Consider the following 18,487-nt stretch of genomic DNA (forward strand, 5'->3'; position numbering starts at 1 on the left):
ATGTGCCACCACCCTAGGCCCCAAGCTCCACAAGGACAGAAGTTCCATTGTTTGGTACCTCACCCTATAGGTCTCTTCATCATACTTCATCAGACTCATATCCTTTATCACATCCTTTTAATAAGCTGGTAAATGTAAGCAAGTGTTTCCCTGAGTTCTATGAGCCACTCTAGCAAATTCGTTGGACCTAAGGAGGAGGCCATCTGAACCACCAGTCTGTAATACTGGTAACAACCTGGAATTCCAACTGGCATCTGCTGGGTGGCAGAGTGGGGTGGCAGGGAAGATAGCCTTGTAAGATGAAACCCTTAACCTGTGGAATTGGTTGCTATCTCCAGGTAGATCATGTCAGAATTGAGTTCACACCTGTTGGTATCCAAAAATTGTTTGGTGTTTTGCGTAGGGATCACCCCCCCACACACATTGGCAGTGGGTCCAAGAATGCTAAAAGAACTCCCTAAATCTCAAGTGGTACATATTCTGTATTTAGATGTGGGTAGCCAAGATAAGGGAGGAAGGTTCTTTAGGTTTGTGTTTACCTCTCACTGCTAGCTTTCTGGGCAGATCACCACCACCATGAGCATGCTGAAGATGGCACCCCTGTCTGACGCTCTTCCACACTGAACAAATTGTTGCCCCCTTCCCAGTTCAGGTGTGCTCAGATTTTCTGATGCCTGAGCTCTTCTCTTATAAGTTACTCCCAGGGCAAAGCCACCTTTGCTTCTCAGCTCAGGCCTGTGTGGATTTTCTCAACCTGCCTCAGCCAGCCTGGAATTTTGCAGTGACTGAGAGTAGTAGTCCCTCACCCACTGTGATTTTACTAAATGGGGTTTAAGATCCTGTGGTTTAATGTTTCCATATCAAAACATTTTAGGAGGTGGGGGGAGGCAGAGGGAGAGAGAGAGAATCCCAAGAGGATTCCACACCCAGAATGGAGCCCAATGTGGGGATCCATCTCATGACGCTGAGATCATGACCTGAGCCCAAATCAAGAGTTGGACACTCCAGGCGCCGGAGTGGCTCAGTTGGTTAAGCAAGTTCCTTCAGCTCAGGTCATGGTCCTGGAGTCCCAGGATTGAGTCCCACATCAGGGTCCTGCTGCTTCTCTCTCTGACCCTCTCCCTTCTTGTGCTTTCTCTCGCTCTCAAATAAACAAATAAAATCTTTAAAAAAAAAAAAAAAAAAAAGCAAGTGGATGCTTAACTGAGCCACCCAGGTGCCCCTAATTTACTAACTCAATAATCTAGTTCTAATTTGGTAAAGGAACATGAAAGGAACAAAACAATCATTGTTCCCTCCTCCCATGAACCATTTGGGCAGTCTGGGGTAATATAAATAAGATGACTGATTTCTATATACCTAATAGAAAACAAGAGGTCAGACCCAGAATAAGAATTTCCCAAAATTTAGCAAGGTTAATATTTTGCAAAGCAAAACAGGAGAACACAACCATAAATCCATTGTCAAAACAAAATACATGGGAAAATCTGACTTCAATGCTAAAGCTGCTAACTTCTGTCTCAGGAGGAGGAGCTGCAGCAGCACAAATGACTCAAAAAGCCAAATCAAGGCAAGAAATAATTTGCAGAACAACCTTTTAATACCTAGGAACCTGTATATGAACATTCTCTTTCATAATAGTGAAAAAATGTCCCCCAAAACAATAGTAATAAACCCTGAAAAACCTAAGAACCTGTATTAGAGGAAATCTATACATTCTTCTAGGAGATACACAACATAAAAAAACTATAGAGATGTACAGTAAGAATAAATATAAAAAAATCAATCTTCTCCCAAATTTATAGGCTTAATCCGTTTCTTATGAAAAACACTTTGAATTGTTTGGGGGTGAATCTCGTAGTTATTTTAATAGTCATCTGGAAGTTAAAAAAAAAAATACCACTAGCCTAGATCGTTTTGGTAAAAGACCATGGGGCAGTGAGTAGCCTCTGCCAGGTGCTGTGGATATTACAGAGGGGCAAGAACAGGCAGGTCCTTGTGAGGTCAGAGTGCTGGCTGCATTCCCTAGGGACTCCCAGGATATGGCTCCCATGCTAGCGAGTCTGCTCTCCTGCATCTCAGTTCCACACGTTCTAGTCTGTAAGGAGCTCTCTGCTAACAGCTAGACTGTATGTACTCTGAAAGGTATTGCCTTAAGCTTTGTACCTCTGGACCTGCCTGATACACAGCAGAACCTCCTCAGGTGTTTGTGGAATCAAGTGTCAACAGCTCCTGCCAGGGCAGGTGGATAAGCAAAAGGTACTGAAGTCTGCATGAGAGAAGGTCTCAGTGGTGTCTCTCTTGATGCTGCTCCCCCCAAAATATCCACAGGGAGTCTCTATAAGATTACAGAGGATTTCTATTTGCCTGAATGCTCTACACTAAACACATGTAACTTTCACAACGTGAAAATACTGAAAAATTATAAGGAACAAATCAATTGTCAAAAAAATCAAATCATAAAAAACGATTAAATGTTGCGTAAATGTGAACATTTGCATGTTGTGTAAATACCATTATTCTTAACGCGGAATGGGGTAAAAAAAAAAAAAAGTCACCACTATAAACCACTAATAGCTGGACAGATTTCATAAAAATGTGAAACTTCACTTTGGAACAGTTTAAGCCCTGAGTCAATTCCATGAGTCCTGACACAGTAAAGCTGCCAGGCAGAGAAGGGGGTGGAGCAGGCCACACATTCAGACACCCAGAACTTGGACAAAGAGAAGCAAGGATCCCACCCACCGACGGCTATTGGGGAATGCAGAGATGGTGTCAGCAAACTAAGCTGTTAATGGCGCCTTAAATGATGCCAGGTGTGCCTTATTTGCCAGAACACATGACTCTTCATCTCAGGGCAGTAAAATCAAGCCATGTTGGGTGTAGATTACTTAAAAATAAAATCTTTAAGAAAAAAGGGTCTTTTTTAAAAAGCCCAGAAATTAAAAACAAATGACTTACACAAAAATCAAAATTAATGTCAAAAAAATTCATGATTGGGGCACCTCGGTGGCTCAGTGGGTTAAAGCCTCTGCCTTCAGCTCAGGTCATGATCCCAGAGTCCTGGGATCAAGCCTGGCATTGGGCTTTCTGCTCAGCAGGGAGCCCGCTTCCACCTCTCTCTGCCTTCCTCTCTGCCTACTTGTGATCTTTGTCTGTCAAATAAATAAAATCTTAAAAAAAATTCAGGATGGGTGAAAACAAGTACTTTTTTTAAAAAAATATCTTATTTATTTGACAGAGAGAAATCACAACTAGGCAAAGAGGCAGGCAGAGAGAGAAGGAAGCAGGCTCCCCGCTAAGTGGAGAGCCCAATGCGGGGCTTGATCCCAGGACCCTGGGATCATGACCTGAGCTGAAGGCAGAGGCTTTAACCCACTGAACCACCCAGGCACCCCGAAAACAAATGCTTTTAAAGACAGGATATGGGGCCTTGTGGAGACATACTAGAAGCTGAGGCAAAAGGAAAAGTTAGGAATACCGATATGGATACTTGGTTCATCTTGGATTTCTCACTACTTTTTTTTTTTTTTAAAGATTTTATTTATTTATTTGACAGAGATCACAAGTAGGCAGAGAGGCAGGCAGAGAGAGAGAGGGGGGAAGCAGGCTCCCTGCTGAGCAGAGAGCCCAATGCGAGGCTCGATCCCAGGACTTTGGGATCATGACCCGAGCCAAAGGCAAAGGCTTTAACCCACTGAGCCACCCAGGCGCCCCTGGATTGCTCACTACTTTTTTCCTTAAAGGAAATTAAAATATAATTTGTCTTGATTCCTGGGTGTTCGGCGCTGCCTTAATTGTCGTCTTCTCTCCCCTACCCCTGCCTGAGTTGGGGAGTCTAACGGACAGCCCAAGGGCAGACGTCGTGCCAGGCCAGAGAAGGGACACCTGTCGCAGAGGGCTGCCCCCCCCCCACCGCGGGCGGCGGGGTCCGCGGGAGCTGGGCCCACGTCAGGGTGCAGCTGGACCTGTGCCGGCAACTCTCGGGACCCAGGTCTTTGCACTACAGAGCCACGCAAGCCCAGACTCCAGGGCTGCCCTGAAGGAACTAGTTCCACCCATTCGGAGGTGCTCTCATGCGCCCGCCTCTGCACCACGCCAGCCCACCACATCGTTCGTCCGTGCCGGGCCAATCACAGCGCCGCCCGCGCCGACGCCGACCAATGGGAGCGTCCACCGAGCGAGGGGCGGGCCGCCGTTGTCCGTTACCCGACGCGCCCCGCGGCAGCACGAGGAGCGACTCGGCTCTGAGGCGGCGGCTGAGGTCCGGAGTTTCTCGTGTGGTGGCGGCGGCGACGGAGGCGACGGCGGCGGTGTGGCTCTGAGGTGCGACGGGCATAGACTTGGGCTGGCGGGGAGCAGGCCGGATGTCTGGGGGCCGCTATAGCGAAGCCCAGTTGAATCGAGCCCCGGAGGCAAGGATCCTTAGCGGCTGGGGGCCCGGCGGGGTAGGCCGCCGCTCTGGGTTTGCGCAGTGGCGTAGACGTTCCAGAATCCCCCAATCTGGTACCTTCATATTCGATCCTGAGTGTGGTCCGCCTCCTCACCTCGCAGGCGCTAAGGCGGCCTTGGCACCCCAAGAGCGGGCCTAGAGCTAAGAAGCGGGACTGTCGTGTAGATGGAGTTACTTCTGGCGGGAGGCGGAAATCCACCTGCGCGTGTATCACTGTGACAGGCGTTCACGGGTCCCCTGCCACGGGCGGAACCAGCTGGATAGACGGACAGCGGACCCAGACTCCCCGAAGTGGGTGTGTTGGCCAGGCCAGCAGGGGTTCCCGCAGCCGGGGTGTCTGGGGGGACCCGGAGGGGGAGGGGGAGTTCCAAGTGGTTGGCGGGAAGCGGGACGTGGCAACCAGGGAGAACGCACGGGGCTCACCTGTCGAGGACGTGTTGTGGCAGGTTGACGCAGAGCCCAGGCACTTTTTCCGAGAGGCTGGCAGGGGGTCCTGCGGGGTGTTTAATCTGCATCCAAAGAGCAGTGACATCTGTTGCTGAGCTTTAAGCTGGGGTTTGAACTAATCCTGCATTCTGGAAAGATTGTTCTGGCCGGATAGGAGGTCATTGCTGCAGTCCGTGTGAGAGTCAGCGGTCCTTTACAAAAATGTGTCAGATGTTAAAACTGACAGGACTTGACAGGGATGGAGGAGGTGTCAAAGGAGAGTCCTGCGGGTGCTGGCTGGGTTCTGGGATTGAAAACACAGGAGGGAATCGTTTGGTAAATAAGAACCGAGAAAACAGAATAGAAATGGGTATGTACCTAGGAGTGGAATTGCTGGATCATATGGTCATCCTCTGTTTAGTTTAATGAGGAACAGCCAGACTGTTTTCCAAACTGGAAATTGTTTTATCTTCTCACTAATTTTGAGGGTTCCAGTTGCTTCATTCCCTTGCCAACATTTCTATTCTGTGTGTGCTTTTTTTTTTTTAATAGCCATCCTAGTGGATATAAAGTAGTACCTCATTATAGGTTCGATTTGCGTTTCTCTAATGAATACTGATATATTGAGAATCTTTTCATGTGTTTATTGGCCATTTGTGTATCTTTGAAGAAATGTTAATTCAGGTATTTTGCTTGTTTAAAAATTGGGTTGTCTTTTTGTTGCTGATTTGTTAGTGTTCTTTATGTATTCCAGATAGTTGACCCTTACCAGAAGTGTGATTTGCAAGTGTTTTTTTTAATACTAAAATTTTTCCTTTTGTCTAAGTTTTTGGTGTTGAATATCTGTACATATTTAAGAATGAAGCTTGCATGGGCGCCTTGGTGGCTCAGTTGGCTGATCGACCGCCTTCGGCTCAGGTCATGATCCCGGACTTCCAGGATCGAGTCCCTCATCGGGCTCCCAGCTCCTTGGGGAGTCTGCTTCTCCCTCTGACCTTCTCTCTCATGCTCTCTCTCACTCATTCTCTCTCAAATAAATGAATAAAATCTTTTTTTAAAAAAAAGAATGAAGCTTGCAACACGTTGAATGCAGATTTGAAGGCAGAATTGGACATGAATGAGAATCCATCTTGTAACAACAGATATTAAAGAGAGTGGCAGAATTTTAATGCTCTTTTTGCTAACTTTTTTGAAAATACACATTTTTACATTCAAAGTGCTGCTTAAAGGGCACCTGGGTGGCTCAGTGGGTTAAGCCTCTGCCTTTGGCTTGGGTCATGATCTCAGGGTTGTGAGATCGAGCCCTGCTTCGGGCTCTCTGCTCAGTGGGGAGCCCTGCTTCCCTTTCCCCCTCTGTCTGCCTCTCTGTCTGCTTGTGATCTCTCTCTCTGTCAAATAAATAAATAAAATCTTTAAAAAAATAAAAAAATAAGGTGCTGCTTAAGTAATGGATTTATGAGTGTTTATGAATAAATATTTAAAATTTTTCTATTTTAATTCTAATAATGTAAGTATTAGTAGGTATTAGCCACATAAACAAATACTCTTTGGGGTTCTCAATACTTCATAACAATGTGAAGACTTCCTGTGTCCAAAAAATAAGAAACCACTGATATATTCTAAGTCAGTCATTTTGATAAGTTAGTTTTCTTTTTTTTTTTTTTTAGATTTTTTAATTTATTTCAGAGAGAGAGATCACAAGTAGGCAGAGAGACAAGCAGAGAGAGAGAGAGGAGGAAGCAGTCTCCCTGCTGAGCAGAGAGCCCGATGTGGGGCTCAATCCCAGGACCCTGGGATCATGACCTGAGCCGAAGGCAGAGGCTTTAACCCACTGAGCCACCCAGGCGCCCCAAGTTAGTTTTCTTTTCATCTTAACTTTTATTTTAAATACTTTCCTGGAATTCCTAGAGTAGGATCTTTACTGACTTAAATAAAATCCCTTAAGCCAAGAGTTAGTAGAAATTTTTAGATGTAATGTAAAAGTCTGTAAAACCTCTATTTATGTGTGTATGTGTATGTTCTCGGGGAAGTGCATGTGAGACTTCTATAAAATCTTTGGAAACTCCATAACCACAAACATTAACAGCCACTAGCCAGACTTAAGGCGATAAAAATAATAAAAGGTTACTAAGCTCTTGGTATTAGGCCAGATTTTTTTCCGTTATCATATTTTTTTTCCGTTATTTTTTCCGATTTCGCTAAAATCAGTTTCTGAAACACTAAATTGGAGGCTGAATACTTCCAGTCCAGATTATTCCTAAGCCTCAAAATTGTATATCATTTTCAATTTGTACATGTTAGAGGCACTTAGAACTTGTATGTATTAAATGAACTCATCATCTCTATTTCTTCACACCCAAAAGCAAAATAATATAAATGTATTCCTTCTCCTTTGTTCCTAGTTCAGTGAGTATACCATCAATGATAGTTAGTTCACTTTTATACGTATTAAGTCTAGTTGTCTTGTCTCCTCTTTTTGCCCATGTTTTACCGGTGGGTCATCCAATAGTTGTTCTTGTAACTTGAGAAGCTCTATTCCCTTTGAGATGTTCTTTGTTAGTGATTGGCCCCTATGTAAGCCTTATGATTTAGCTTATGTCACTTTCTTTATAATCTTTTCCTTACTTTTATCAATTTATCCATGCTATATTATTGTATACTTAATTATTGTGAAATCCAAAGTAGATATAGGTTATATTTTTCTTACTCAGCTAGAGTATTAGTTTTTAATTGCTTTTTTAAATACAACTCTCAGTTTTAAAAACTCAAAATGCATTTGTGTGTAACAGTATATCCTTTATGTCAAAGTAAATACCAAATAGATTTAGTAATCAATATGATAGCCGACTCCTACTTGCTTGTCTTGTAGATTTTAGTTTAAAAGACAATTCCTCAGGAAAGCCTTCCCTTAACGCTTAGTCTGGCTCTTTTATTTATTTATTTTTTAAAGATTTATTTATTTATTTGAGGTAGGGGGAGAGGGAGATAGAGAAAGAGAGAATCTCAAATAGATTCCCACTGAACTTGAACCCTGACTCAGGGCTCAATTCCACGACCCATGAGATCACAACCTAACATAATGGCTCTTGTGTCAGGCTCCTTGCTTAGTGGAAAGTCTGCTTCTCCCTGTCCCTTTGTCTCTCTCTCCCCACTTGTTCTCTCTTGCTCTAGAACAAGCAGGGTAGAGGAGCAGAGAGAGGGGGAGAGAATTTCAAGCAGACTCCATGCTGAGGGGGGAGCCAGATGCAGAGCTCAATCTCACAACCCTGCGATTGTGACCTGAGCCAAAATCAAGAGGTGGACACTTAACCAACTGAACCGCCCAGGTGCCCTGGAATTTGTATTTTTAAAGAGTGTCCCAAGTTTGAGATAGGGGACCCTATAAGAAGTTATATGCTCTCTCTCTATTCTCCTATTCTGCTTCTGGAAATTGCTTCTTTGTTTTATGTCCATCATGTTTCATAAGGGCAGAGACTGATGATCCCTATATTCTTTTTTTTTTTTAAAGATTTTATTTATTTATTTGACAGAGAGATATCACAAGCAGATGGAGAGGCAGGCAGAGAAAGAGAGAGAGAGAGAGAGAGAGAGGGAAGCAGGCTCCCTGCTGAGCAGAGAGCCCAATACGGGACTCGATCCCAGGACCCTGAGATCATGACCTGAGCCAAAGGCAGCGGCTTAACCCACTAAGCCACCCAGGCGCCCCCACCCCTATATTCTTAACACTTAACATATGACTTAGCAAATATAAGTTTGGTCATTATTGACTTATATATTAAAGAATGATTCTCTAGAGAAGGATGGGTATGCATTCCTTACACTGGAATGTAATTTCTTGATAATAGGGTAGGTATATGTTTAACATCATTAGAAACTTAGTTTTTCAAAATGGGTTTTAGCAATTTGCATTCCCTTTAGCAGTGTTGTTATGAATTCCAGTTTGTCTACACACCCTCACCAATATTTGCTGTTATCAGTCCTTTTTTTTTTTTTTTTTTTTGCCTTTCTGATGAATGTGAAGTGGTATGTTGGTGATTTAAATTTGCATTTCCCTGATGACTAATGATCCTGAGCACTTTCTCTAATCTTAAGAGCAATTCATATGCCTTGTGTTATGTATGTGTGAAGTAATACCCAAGTATTTTGTCCCTTTTTTTATTAGATAATCTTTTTTAAAAGATTTTATTTATTTATTTGACAGATAGAGATCTCAAGTATGCAGAGAGGCAGGCAGAGAGAGAGGGGGAAGTAGGGAGCCCAATGAGGGACTCTATCCCAGGACTCTGGGGTCATGACCTGAGCCAAAGGCAGTGGCTTTAACCTACTGAGCCACCCAGGCCGCCTATTAGATAACCTTTTTTATTTTTTATTTATTTTTTATTTTTTTAAAGATATTTATTTATTTATTTGTCAGAGAGAGAGCGAGAGAGATCGAGCACAGGCAGACAGAGTGGAAGGCAGAGTCAGAGGGAGAAGCAGGCTCCCTGCGGAGCAAGGAGCCCGATGTGGGACTCGATCCCAGGACGCCGGGACCATGACCCGAGCCGAAGGCAGCTGCTTAACCAACTGAGCCACCCAGGCGTCCCAGATAACCTTTTTTAAATTGTATTTGTGTTCATTCTTTACATAATCTAGGTAAGAGTCCTCCGTTGGATATATAAATTGTGACTATTTTCTCCGTCTTTGTCTTTTCACTTTTTTAGTGGTGTCTTCTGATGAGCAGAAGTTTTAAATTTTTTGTGGAAGTTTAAATTAGCAACTTTTTAATTAATACTTTTTGTATTCTAAGAAATCTTTGCCTCCCCCAAAGACATGAATATATTCTCCTGTATTTTCTTGAGAAAATTTATAGGTTTGCTTTTTGCATTCGAAAATGTGATTTATCTCACTTCTGTTATATAAGATGTAAAGTAGGGAGTCTAGGCATTTTTTCTGCCTTTCAGAAATCTAGCTGTGTCAGCACCATTTATTGAATCTGCCCTAGCACTTCCTTTCCATGTTGAACTGAATTAGTACCTGTCTCAAAAATCAAGTGGCTCTCTTTCCAGACTCTGATAATTTGTTCCTTAATCTATTAGTCTAAATACTACACTGCAGATACTCTAGCCTTATAAATAAGTCTTGAAATATGTGTCATTTAATTTTCTTCTAAACTATTTTGGCTACTCCAAGTTCATTGCATTTCCATGTAAATTTATAATGAAATTGTCAACTTCTACAAAAAACAAAATTATTCTGCAGTTTTGATTGAAATTGTGGTCAGTCTGTATCTCAGTTTGTAGAGAACAGATCTTAACAATATTGTCTCTTGATCCATGAACATGGTGTATCTCTCCTTTTGTTTAGTTCTGCCTTAATTTCTCTTAGCAGTGTTTTATAGTTTTCAACATAAAATTTTTACACATCTTTCATTGCATTTAAACACCAAGTTTTTAATGTTTTGTGATGCTTTTGTAAATGATACTCTTCTAAAATTTTCATTTTCCAAATGTTTGTTACTAGAGGATAGAAATGCACTTGACCTTTTATTTTTCAACTTTGCTTAATTTACTTATTGTTGTAGTAGTTTTTCTATATCACTTTGTTTTTTCTCTGTACATTATCTGTTAATAAAGACTGTTGTACTTCTTTTTCCCCTCCAATCTGTATGCCTTTTATTTATTGTACTGCCTATGATATCTAGTACATGAAATAAATGTAAGAGAGTAAATGTCTTGTTTTTGACAGAAATTATTCAGTTTTTACTATCAAATATGTTAGCCATACAGTTTTTTATTCTTTTGGTTTTTTTGTAGATACCCATTATTAGATTGAGGAAATTCCTTACTGTTTTTTTTTTGTTTTTGTTTTTTTTGTTTTTTTTTTCCTGAGAGGTTTTACCATTAATAGGCTCTGAGTTTTAAGAGATGTTATCAAGTTCTTCTTCTGCATCTCTTAAGATAATCCTGTGATTTTTCTTCTTTATTCTCTTACTGTGGTCAATAATTGATTGCTTTTAATGTTGCCAGATTTGCTTTGCAAAAAATTATTTTAGGCTATAGGAGTCTATGTGCATGAGAGCTGTTGGCCTATTTATTCTTTTCTTGCAATATCTTTCTTAGATTTTGGTATCAAGCTTATGCTGAATTTCTAAAACATATTGGGAAGTCTTCCCACTTCCTTGTCTTTCTAAAGAACTTTGTCTAAAATTGAATTCTGCCTTTATTTCTACTTTAGTTGATGGGTAGAATTCATCAGTGAAACCATCTGCATCTGGAATTTTCTTTGAGGGAAAATTTTTATTTACAGGTTTAATTTTCTTAAGAGATATGGGACTATCCAGATTGTTTATATATTCTTATATCCATTTTGGAAGGTTGTGGGTTTCAAGGAAGTGTGTCTGAGTTGTAGAATTTATCAGATAGTGTTGTTCATTATATTCTCTATTATTTTAATGTCTGTAAGTTTCTATAGTTATGTCTCCTTTATCATGCATGATATTGGCAATTTTTGCTTTTTTTCTTGAATGTTCTGTGAAGAGTTTATAAATTTTATTAATCTTCAAAAATTTTTTTGTATATTTTTTTGTCTATTCATTTACTTTTATTTACCTCTCATTATTTTCATCATACTTTGGACTTAATTTGTTATAATTTTTCTAGTTTCTTAAGACAAATAATTGATTTTAAACCTTTTTCCTTTTCTAGTATAAGGTCTTAAAGCTATACATTTCTCTCTAAGCACTATAAATTTTGATATGTTGTATTTTCATAATCATTTAGTTAAAAAATTTTTAATTGCTGTTGTGATATGGTTTTTTATCCATGAATTATATATAATTTTTTTTTTAATTTCTAAATTTTTAGAAAGTATGGGATGCCTGGGTGGCTCAGTTGGTTAAACATCTGACTCTTGATTTCAGCTCAAGTCATGTTCTCAGGGTGCTGGGAGCACCCTGTGGTGGGTGTGGAGCCTGCTTGGGGTTCTCTCTCTCCCTCTCCCTCTGCCCATCCCCCCTTGCAAAAGAAGTATTTGGGAAGTTACCCTTTTTATTATTCTTAATTGTACTGTAGTCAGAAAACATACTTTCAAGCATATGGAAGATTCTGGCCATGATATAGTAACAGAAATTTGATTTATCATGTTGCCACAAAACAACTTGAAAACTAGGCCTTGGGACGCCTGGGTGGCTCAGTTGGTTGGACCACTGCCTTCGGCTCAGGTCATGATCCCGGAGTCCCGGGATCGAGTCCCGCATCAGGCTCCCAGCTCCATGGGGAGTCTGCTTCGCTCTCTGACCTTCTTCTCGCTCATGCTCTCTCTCACTGTTTCTCTCTCAAATAAATAAATAAAATCTTTAAAAAAAAAAGAAAACTAGGCCTTGTGTATGAAACAACTGTTTCCAGATACTGGGCAATAGGCAGTATAGGACTGTGATTTCCGAAGGAAAGAAAACATACAACATGAGCCGTATGGAGCCTGGCTTCCTACCTGGAACACATTTGCAGATCAGTAGCTGCATACTAGCTACCGTGGGATGTGTTAGCTTGCTCAGGTAATGAAACCACATTTGGTAGAACAGCTGCGATTGGAGTTACCACCTAGTTAAATTTGTGGTAGTCCACTGTCATCTCCAAGATCCATCTCTGTTCTGCACAGGTCAAATATGAGAGTTGAATGGAGATGTGGGAATCACAAACTGCATTTTTCAAGTCCTTGGTGATGGCACTAATCTCTGCAATCCCTTCAGAAATGTGATACTGCTTTAATTTACTATTTTTCTAGGTAGAGGCAATACTAATGCCTTCCTTTTGGCTTTTCCTGCCATAATAGCCCTCACTCAACAGGTCAGGGAACCACTGTAAGAATTCTGCCATCTGTTAATCTGTTATGTCTCTTACGATAATGCATTCTGAAACTGGGAAAATAACCACAGGATGGGATCAGGGACCCAGTGGACCTATAGCAAAATAGACCTGAGCTAAAATTACATTGCTCATCTGACCTCCCTAAGTCCCTACTCTGATTGGAGGGCTGGGCCACAGCCCACAGGATATTTTGGATATCCTGAAATCAATGTCAGTTCAGAGCCAGTTGTCTGATTATTTCTTTTTCCCCAATATACAGTTAGTTTGGTAAGAGGCTAACCTTTTCAGAAAGGCTAGGAGAAAGATTAGTAATTTTAATTTTTAGTAGTGTGTGTTTAGGGTCCTTCTTCAAGAGGACCCAGCCTCCTCTACATTCAAGGGGTGCTGGGACTAAAAACTGGCACAGGTCTCAGAATTGATTTTATGATTTTATGATTCAGGTTAGAGTTTTGTTCACTTGACCTAGAACTTTCCTGCTTACACAGATCAAATAAGAATTTAGTAGGCTTGATAGGAATTGATAAAGGACAGATCTTTAATGGCCTTTTCAATTTTTTCTATGATTTGTTCTCTGACTAGCTTTTTCTGTGAGTTTTTTAGAAACTATTTTCCTAGAAAATTGACTATTTTGGTTAAATTTTAATTTATCCATCAGAAGTGTGTATAGCAATCTCAGTTTTTATAAGTACTTTTTAGAAGTACTCTTTAGAAACCTCTTACTAAAGTGCTTATTTTCTCATTGCTAACTTTTGTTTCATTCCTCTCTTAGTGAGATTTGTCTGATATTTATCTACTTTATTTTTTCAAATAATAGCTTAGTTTTAGTTATCACTTTTATTCTTTTCAAATTGGTCACTTCTGCTTTTGTCTTAACTAATTCTTTTTGATCTAAGTATTATAGCTGTTTTCTAGATTCTTGAGTTGACCTCTTATTAGTTTATTTAGCTAGACTTAATAACAAGTATCTAAAGTTGTGTCTTGTGGTTATAACTTTAGCCAGGTCCCATATATTTTGGAACTCTCTGCTCTCATGGTCATTAAATTTGTTTTTAGTTGTTGAAGTTTGTACCATTTATTAAATAGCTAAGTCAGGATTCAAAGCCAGACAGGCTGTCTTCATGAAGTAAGCTCTCTGCTTTATACAGTCGACCCAAACAACGTGGGTTTGAACTGTGAGGGGCCACTTATATGCAGACTTTTTTGATATTATACTGTACTATAAATGTATATTCATTATGGCATTTTTTTGTTTTTAATTTTTTAATTTTTAATTTTTTGAAAAACTTTTATTCATTTAAGAGAGAGAGTGAGAGCACGAGTGGTGGGGAGGGGTAAGAGGAGAGGGAGAAACAGACTTCCTGCAAATTAGGGAGCCTGATACAAAGCCCAATCCCAGGACCTCAGGACCATGACTCAAGGCAAAGGCAGACACCAAATTGACTGAGCCACCCAAGTGCCCCACCCTTTTTTTTTTTTAAGAGAGACAGCAAACAGGAGGGAAGAGGGGAAGAGAGAGAATCTTTTTTTTTTTTTTTTTTTTTTTTTAAGATTTTATTTACTTACTTGACAGAGATCACAAGTAGCGGAGAGGTAGGCAGAGAGAGAAAGAGGAAGAGAAGCAGGCTCCCTGCTGAGTAGAGAGCCTGATGCGAAGCTCTATCCCAGGACCCCAGGATCATGACCCAAACCAAAGGCAGAGGCTTTAACCCACTGAGCCACCCAGGCACCCCTAGAGAGAGAGAGAGAGAGAGAGAGAGAGAGAGAAAGAATCTTAAGAAGCTGGCTTCATGCTCAGTGTGTGGAGCCCAACCCGGGCCTTGATTCCATGACCCTGAGATCATGACTTAAGCCAAAAATCAAGAGTTGTGTGCCCCCCCTTATTAAATTTGTAATAGCATCTTTTTCTCTAGCTTACTTTATTATAGGAATACTATATATAACACATATAATACAAAATATGTGTTCTGCAAATGTTTAGGTTATTGGTAAGGCTTCCAGTCAATAGCAGGCTATTGTTAAGTTTTGAGGGACTCAGAGTTACACATGGGGGCTTGGTGCCTCTATGTTCAAAGGTCAGCTGTAATGTCTTCTCATTGTGGCCCATGGCAAGTGAACTTAGATGATTTGTTCAGGATCATTAATTGAAATAGTTTATTGAGAATTAGAACAAAATCAGTTTTTTTCAAACTCCCCAGGAACCTTCCACTGACAATGCCTTGTCTTTTTAGACCTATAGACAGGGAAGATAACTAGGGGCCAGAAGGCCCCAAATGATTGTGTGTGTTGACTGGACATTTCTTCAGCTGGTGTCCTCTGGAATCACTCATGTATCCATTGGGGTGCCTTGACTTTCCTATAAGTGACTAGCTTGGACTTCCCCATATGGCCACTGTGACTTTTTAAAAACACCTTTATTGAGGTATATTTTACTCGTTTCAGATACACAGTTCAGTTTTGATAACTTTACCAAGTGGTGCAAGCATCATACCATAAATCAGCTTTAGAACATTTTAATCCCTCCAGTAAAATCCCTTATACCCATTTATAGTTAACCCCTTTTCCCATCTCCTACCTGAGGCAACCATTATGTCTCTATAAATTTGTTTTTTTCTGTACATTGCATTTAAATGGTATCATCATTGTATGATCTCTTGTCCAACTTCTTTCTTTCAACATGTTTTTGGGATTATTTCATGAGATTAAATGTTTTATTTTTTATTTTTTTTTTTTAAGATTTTATTTATTTATTTTACAGAGAGAAATCACAAGTAGATGGAGAGGCAGGCAGAGAGAGAGAGAGAGAGGGAAGCAGGCTCCCTGCTGAGCAGAGAGCCCGATGCGGGGCTCGATCCCAGGACCCTGAGATCATGACCTGAGCCGAAGGCAGCGGCTTAACCCACTGAGCCACCCAGGCGCCCCGAGATTAAATGTTTTAGTTAGTTTGTTCCTTTTGTTGCTTTCTGAAAGATACTCCATTGTATGGATATGGATATACTGTTTCATCGGGCTTTAATAAGTCTATAATTTGTTTTGAAACATTTTTGATCCAGTTTTGAAATCAGTGGGTCACACTGTAGCCTTCAGTACTCTGTTTTTTGGATTAAAGCTTTTAGTAGCTTAATACATTGTCCTTTAATGTTCCTTGGAAATTTTAAAAGAATGTGCCATGTCTGTTTAAATAATATAATTTATTACTTAGCTGTCAGTTCATGCTTTTACAAAAGTTATTCAAATGTTCTACCAGTTTTCTCACCCTCTTGTATTAGAATCTCTGATCATAATTGCTGTTTTGTCAAATTCTTGATTTTCTAATAGTTTTTTAAAAATATAATGCCAAATTTGATAATAGTTTGATATTTATTCCTCTTCTAGAGTGCCCATCCTTGAGAGATGCAGGCTACTGCAGTGGTGAAGACAGCTTCTGGTAAAGGCTCCCACTATAATGGAGGAAACATCCAGAAAGGTGAGGGGCCAGACCAGTTGGCTTTATTCTGGGTGGAGAGATATTAATGTAAATGGGTTAGTTAGTTCCCCCTCCGGTGTTGCTACTTTTTAAGCCTTCCTCCTAGTAAGATGGTAAGATTCAGCATGTTTTCAATTTAGCAAACTCAGGTGATTTCTGGTGAATATGCGCAGCCTACACAGGACCCCTCAGATAGATGGAAGATTTAGGAAAGAAAATTCTGGTGAGCCAGAAGAGAGGGTTTCTATTCAGTCAGGGGTTTAGGGTATAAAGTGGAAGGTGGGCAGGTTGGTCTCTGCTACCCAAGTTGTAGATGTTTTGTCTTCACATAAATCTGAAAATTTTCTGTGTTTATTGGTAGATGAGAAAACAAGAAATAGCAAGAACATAAAAAGCAAGATGACTGAGTTTTGTGTGCTTATAATATATGTGGTTTTAACACACACACACACACACAGTAGAATAAAATATAGAAGAATACTTTTATAATCCTGTGGTAGAGAAGGCTAGAGAGACAAAAGCCAGAAGTCAGGCTTTTAATTTTAATTTTTTAAATTAAAATTCTTAATTTTAATTTAAGTAATCTTAAAAAACACAGTCTAAGATTTTATAGAAAGTTAAAAGATAAGCAATAAACTAGGGGGAAAATCTCATAAATATGAAAAACAAAGAATCAGTATCCAGTAACTCCTATACGAATCCCTAAGAAAAACAAATAAATTTAAAAGTGAAGCTGACACTTCTAACCTTTGCTCCAACCCCATATTTATAATGGTTTATCAGATACTCAGATGTGGGGGCGCCTGGGTGGCTTAGTGGGTTAAAGCCTCTGCCTTTGGCTCAGGTCATGATCCCAGGGTCCTGGGATCAAGCCCCGCATCGGGCTCCCTGGTCAGCAGGGAGCCTGCTTCCCTTCCTCTCTGCCTGCCTCTCTGTCTGCTTGTGATCTCTGTCTGTCAAATAAATAAAAATAAAAGTCTTAAAAAATAAAATAAGATAAAAAAAGATATTCACATGTGGGTGTTTTATCACTGACCTCAAACGCCACTTGCTTACAACTGACCCCTTGTTATCTCCTCCCTCCCCTCTTGCTCTCTCTCTATTCCTCTTTATAAAGTGCATCTATCCCTTTAGCTCCAAATACTTCCATTCAACTGTAATAATACCAGATTGTAAACCTTAGCATTATCTCAGAATGATGTCCAGGCAGGTGATAGCCAGTTGGTAGCCATGAAATCAGTTTAGCTGATTGTGATCAACTTTTTAAAAATAAATTAATCAGACCAGAAAATACCAAAATGTATTGGACATAGAGTAGTCACTGTTTTGTAGGATTTTTGTTTCACTTACAGATATCCATATGTGTGTATGTGTATGTACTGGATCTTGATATAAAATGTGGTTCTGATTATGTTCTTAGTCCAAAAACGTCAACAGTCATTTTCTCTCCTTCATTTCCCATTCCTAATCAACCCCCAAGTCTTGTCAGTATGGCGCTTTTATCCCAGTCCCATCTTCTCATCCCTCTTCTGTACTTAGTCTTTCTGCCTCAGTCTCCCCTTCAAGCTTTTATTCTCATTGTTGTCAGGGGTATTTAAACTTACTCTGTTCACTTGACTACCCTTTTAAGAAGCTTTCAGTAGTTGTCTGTTGCCTTAGAATAAAAACCATACTTCTTAGCACATCATAAAAGTTCTCTTTCTGTTCTCAGCTCTTGTTAGTTCCATAGAGGTGTTTTATTCTATAGTGGCTTATAATTTCCTGAAAATGCCATGTTCTTTCATGTAGCTGACTTTCTATGTGCATGCTGCTTGATTTGCCTGAAATAACTATTTTGTTTCAAAACACTTTTTAAATGTAAATTTCCTCTGAAGTTTACTTCTTCTTTTTTCTAGAGCATTTCCCTGCTCATTAACACAACTCTGTCACTGTATTACATGTAAGTGTCCTTTTTCTTACCTGTGACCCTGAGGAAAACCGTGTTCGGGTGCAATGCCTATGTCTCTTTTTCTTTGTTTCTGTAAAGCCTAAGGCTGTCATTAGGAGGCATTCAAAGATTACATACAGAGCAGCAGGGGCTCCTGGGTGGCTCAGTTGGTTAGCAACTGCCTTTGGCTCAGGTCATGATCCTGGATTCCTGGGATCCAGTCCTGCACTGGGCTCCCTGCTAAGCAGGGAGTCTGCTTCTCCCTCTGACCCTCCCCCCTCTCATGCTCTATCTCTCTTTCTTTCTCTCTCAAATAAATAAATAAAACCTTTAAAAAAATAAAACAAAGATTACAGAGCAGCTGCCTTATA

The 18,487-nt window shown here is 40.3% G+C and overlaps 1 protein-coding gene across 1 annotated transcript in view; it reads left to right on the forward strand.

Moving 5' to 3' along the window:
• Positions 1–4,193: 4,193 nt before the first annotated feature.
• The window catches only part of RBM44 (RNA binding motif protein 44), a 40,901-nt gene continuing 26,607 nt past the window's right edge, over positions 4,194–18,487 (forward strand). The window contains exons 1-2 of the mRNA XM_032355625.1: positions 4,194–4,326; positions 16,099–16,189. Coding sequence (XP_032211516.1) covers positions 16,117–16,189 — 73 coding nt within the window. The 5' untranslated portion in view covers positions 4,194–4,326; positions 16,099–16,116. The remainder of the gene's footprint in view (positions 4,327–16,098; positions 16,190–18,487) is intronic.

The sequence above is a fragment of the Mustela erminea genome, chromosome 8, assembly GCF_009829155.1.
Source record: "Mustela erminea isolate mMusErm1 chromosome 8, mMusErm1.Pri, whole genome shotgun sequence".
Classification (NCBI taxonomy): Eukaryota; Metazoa; Chordata; class Mammalia; order Carnivora; family Mustelidae; genus Mustela; species Mustela erminea.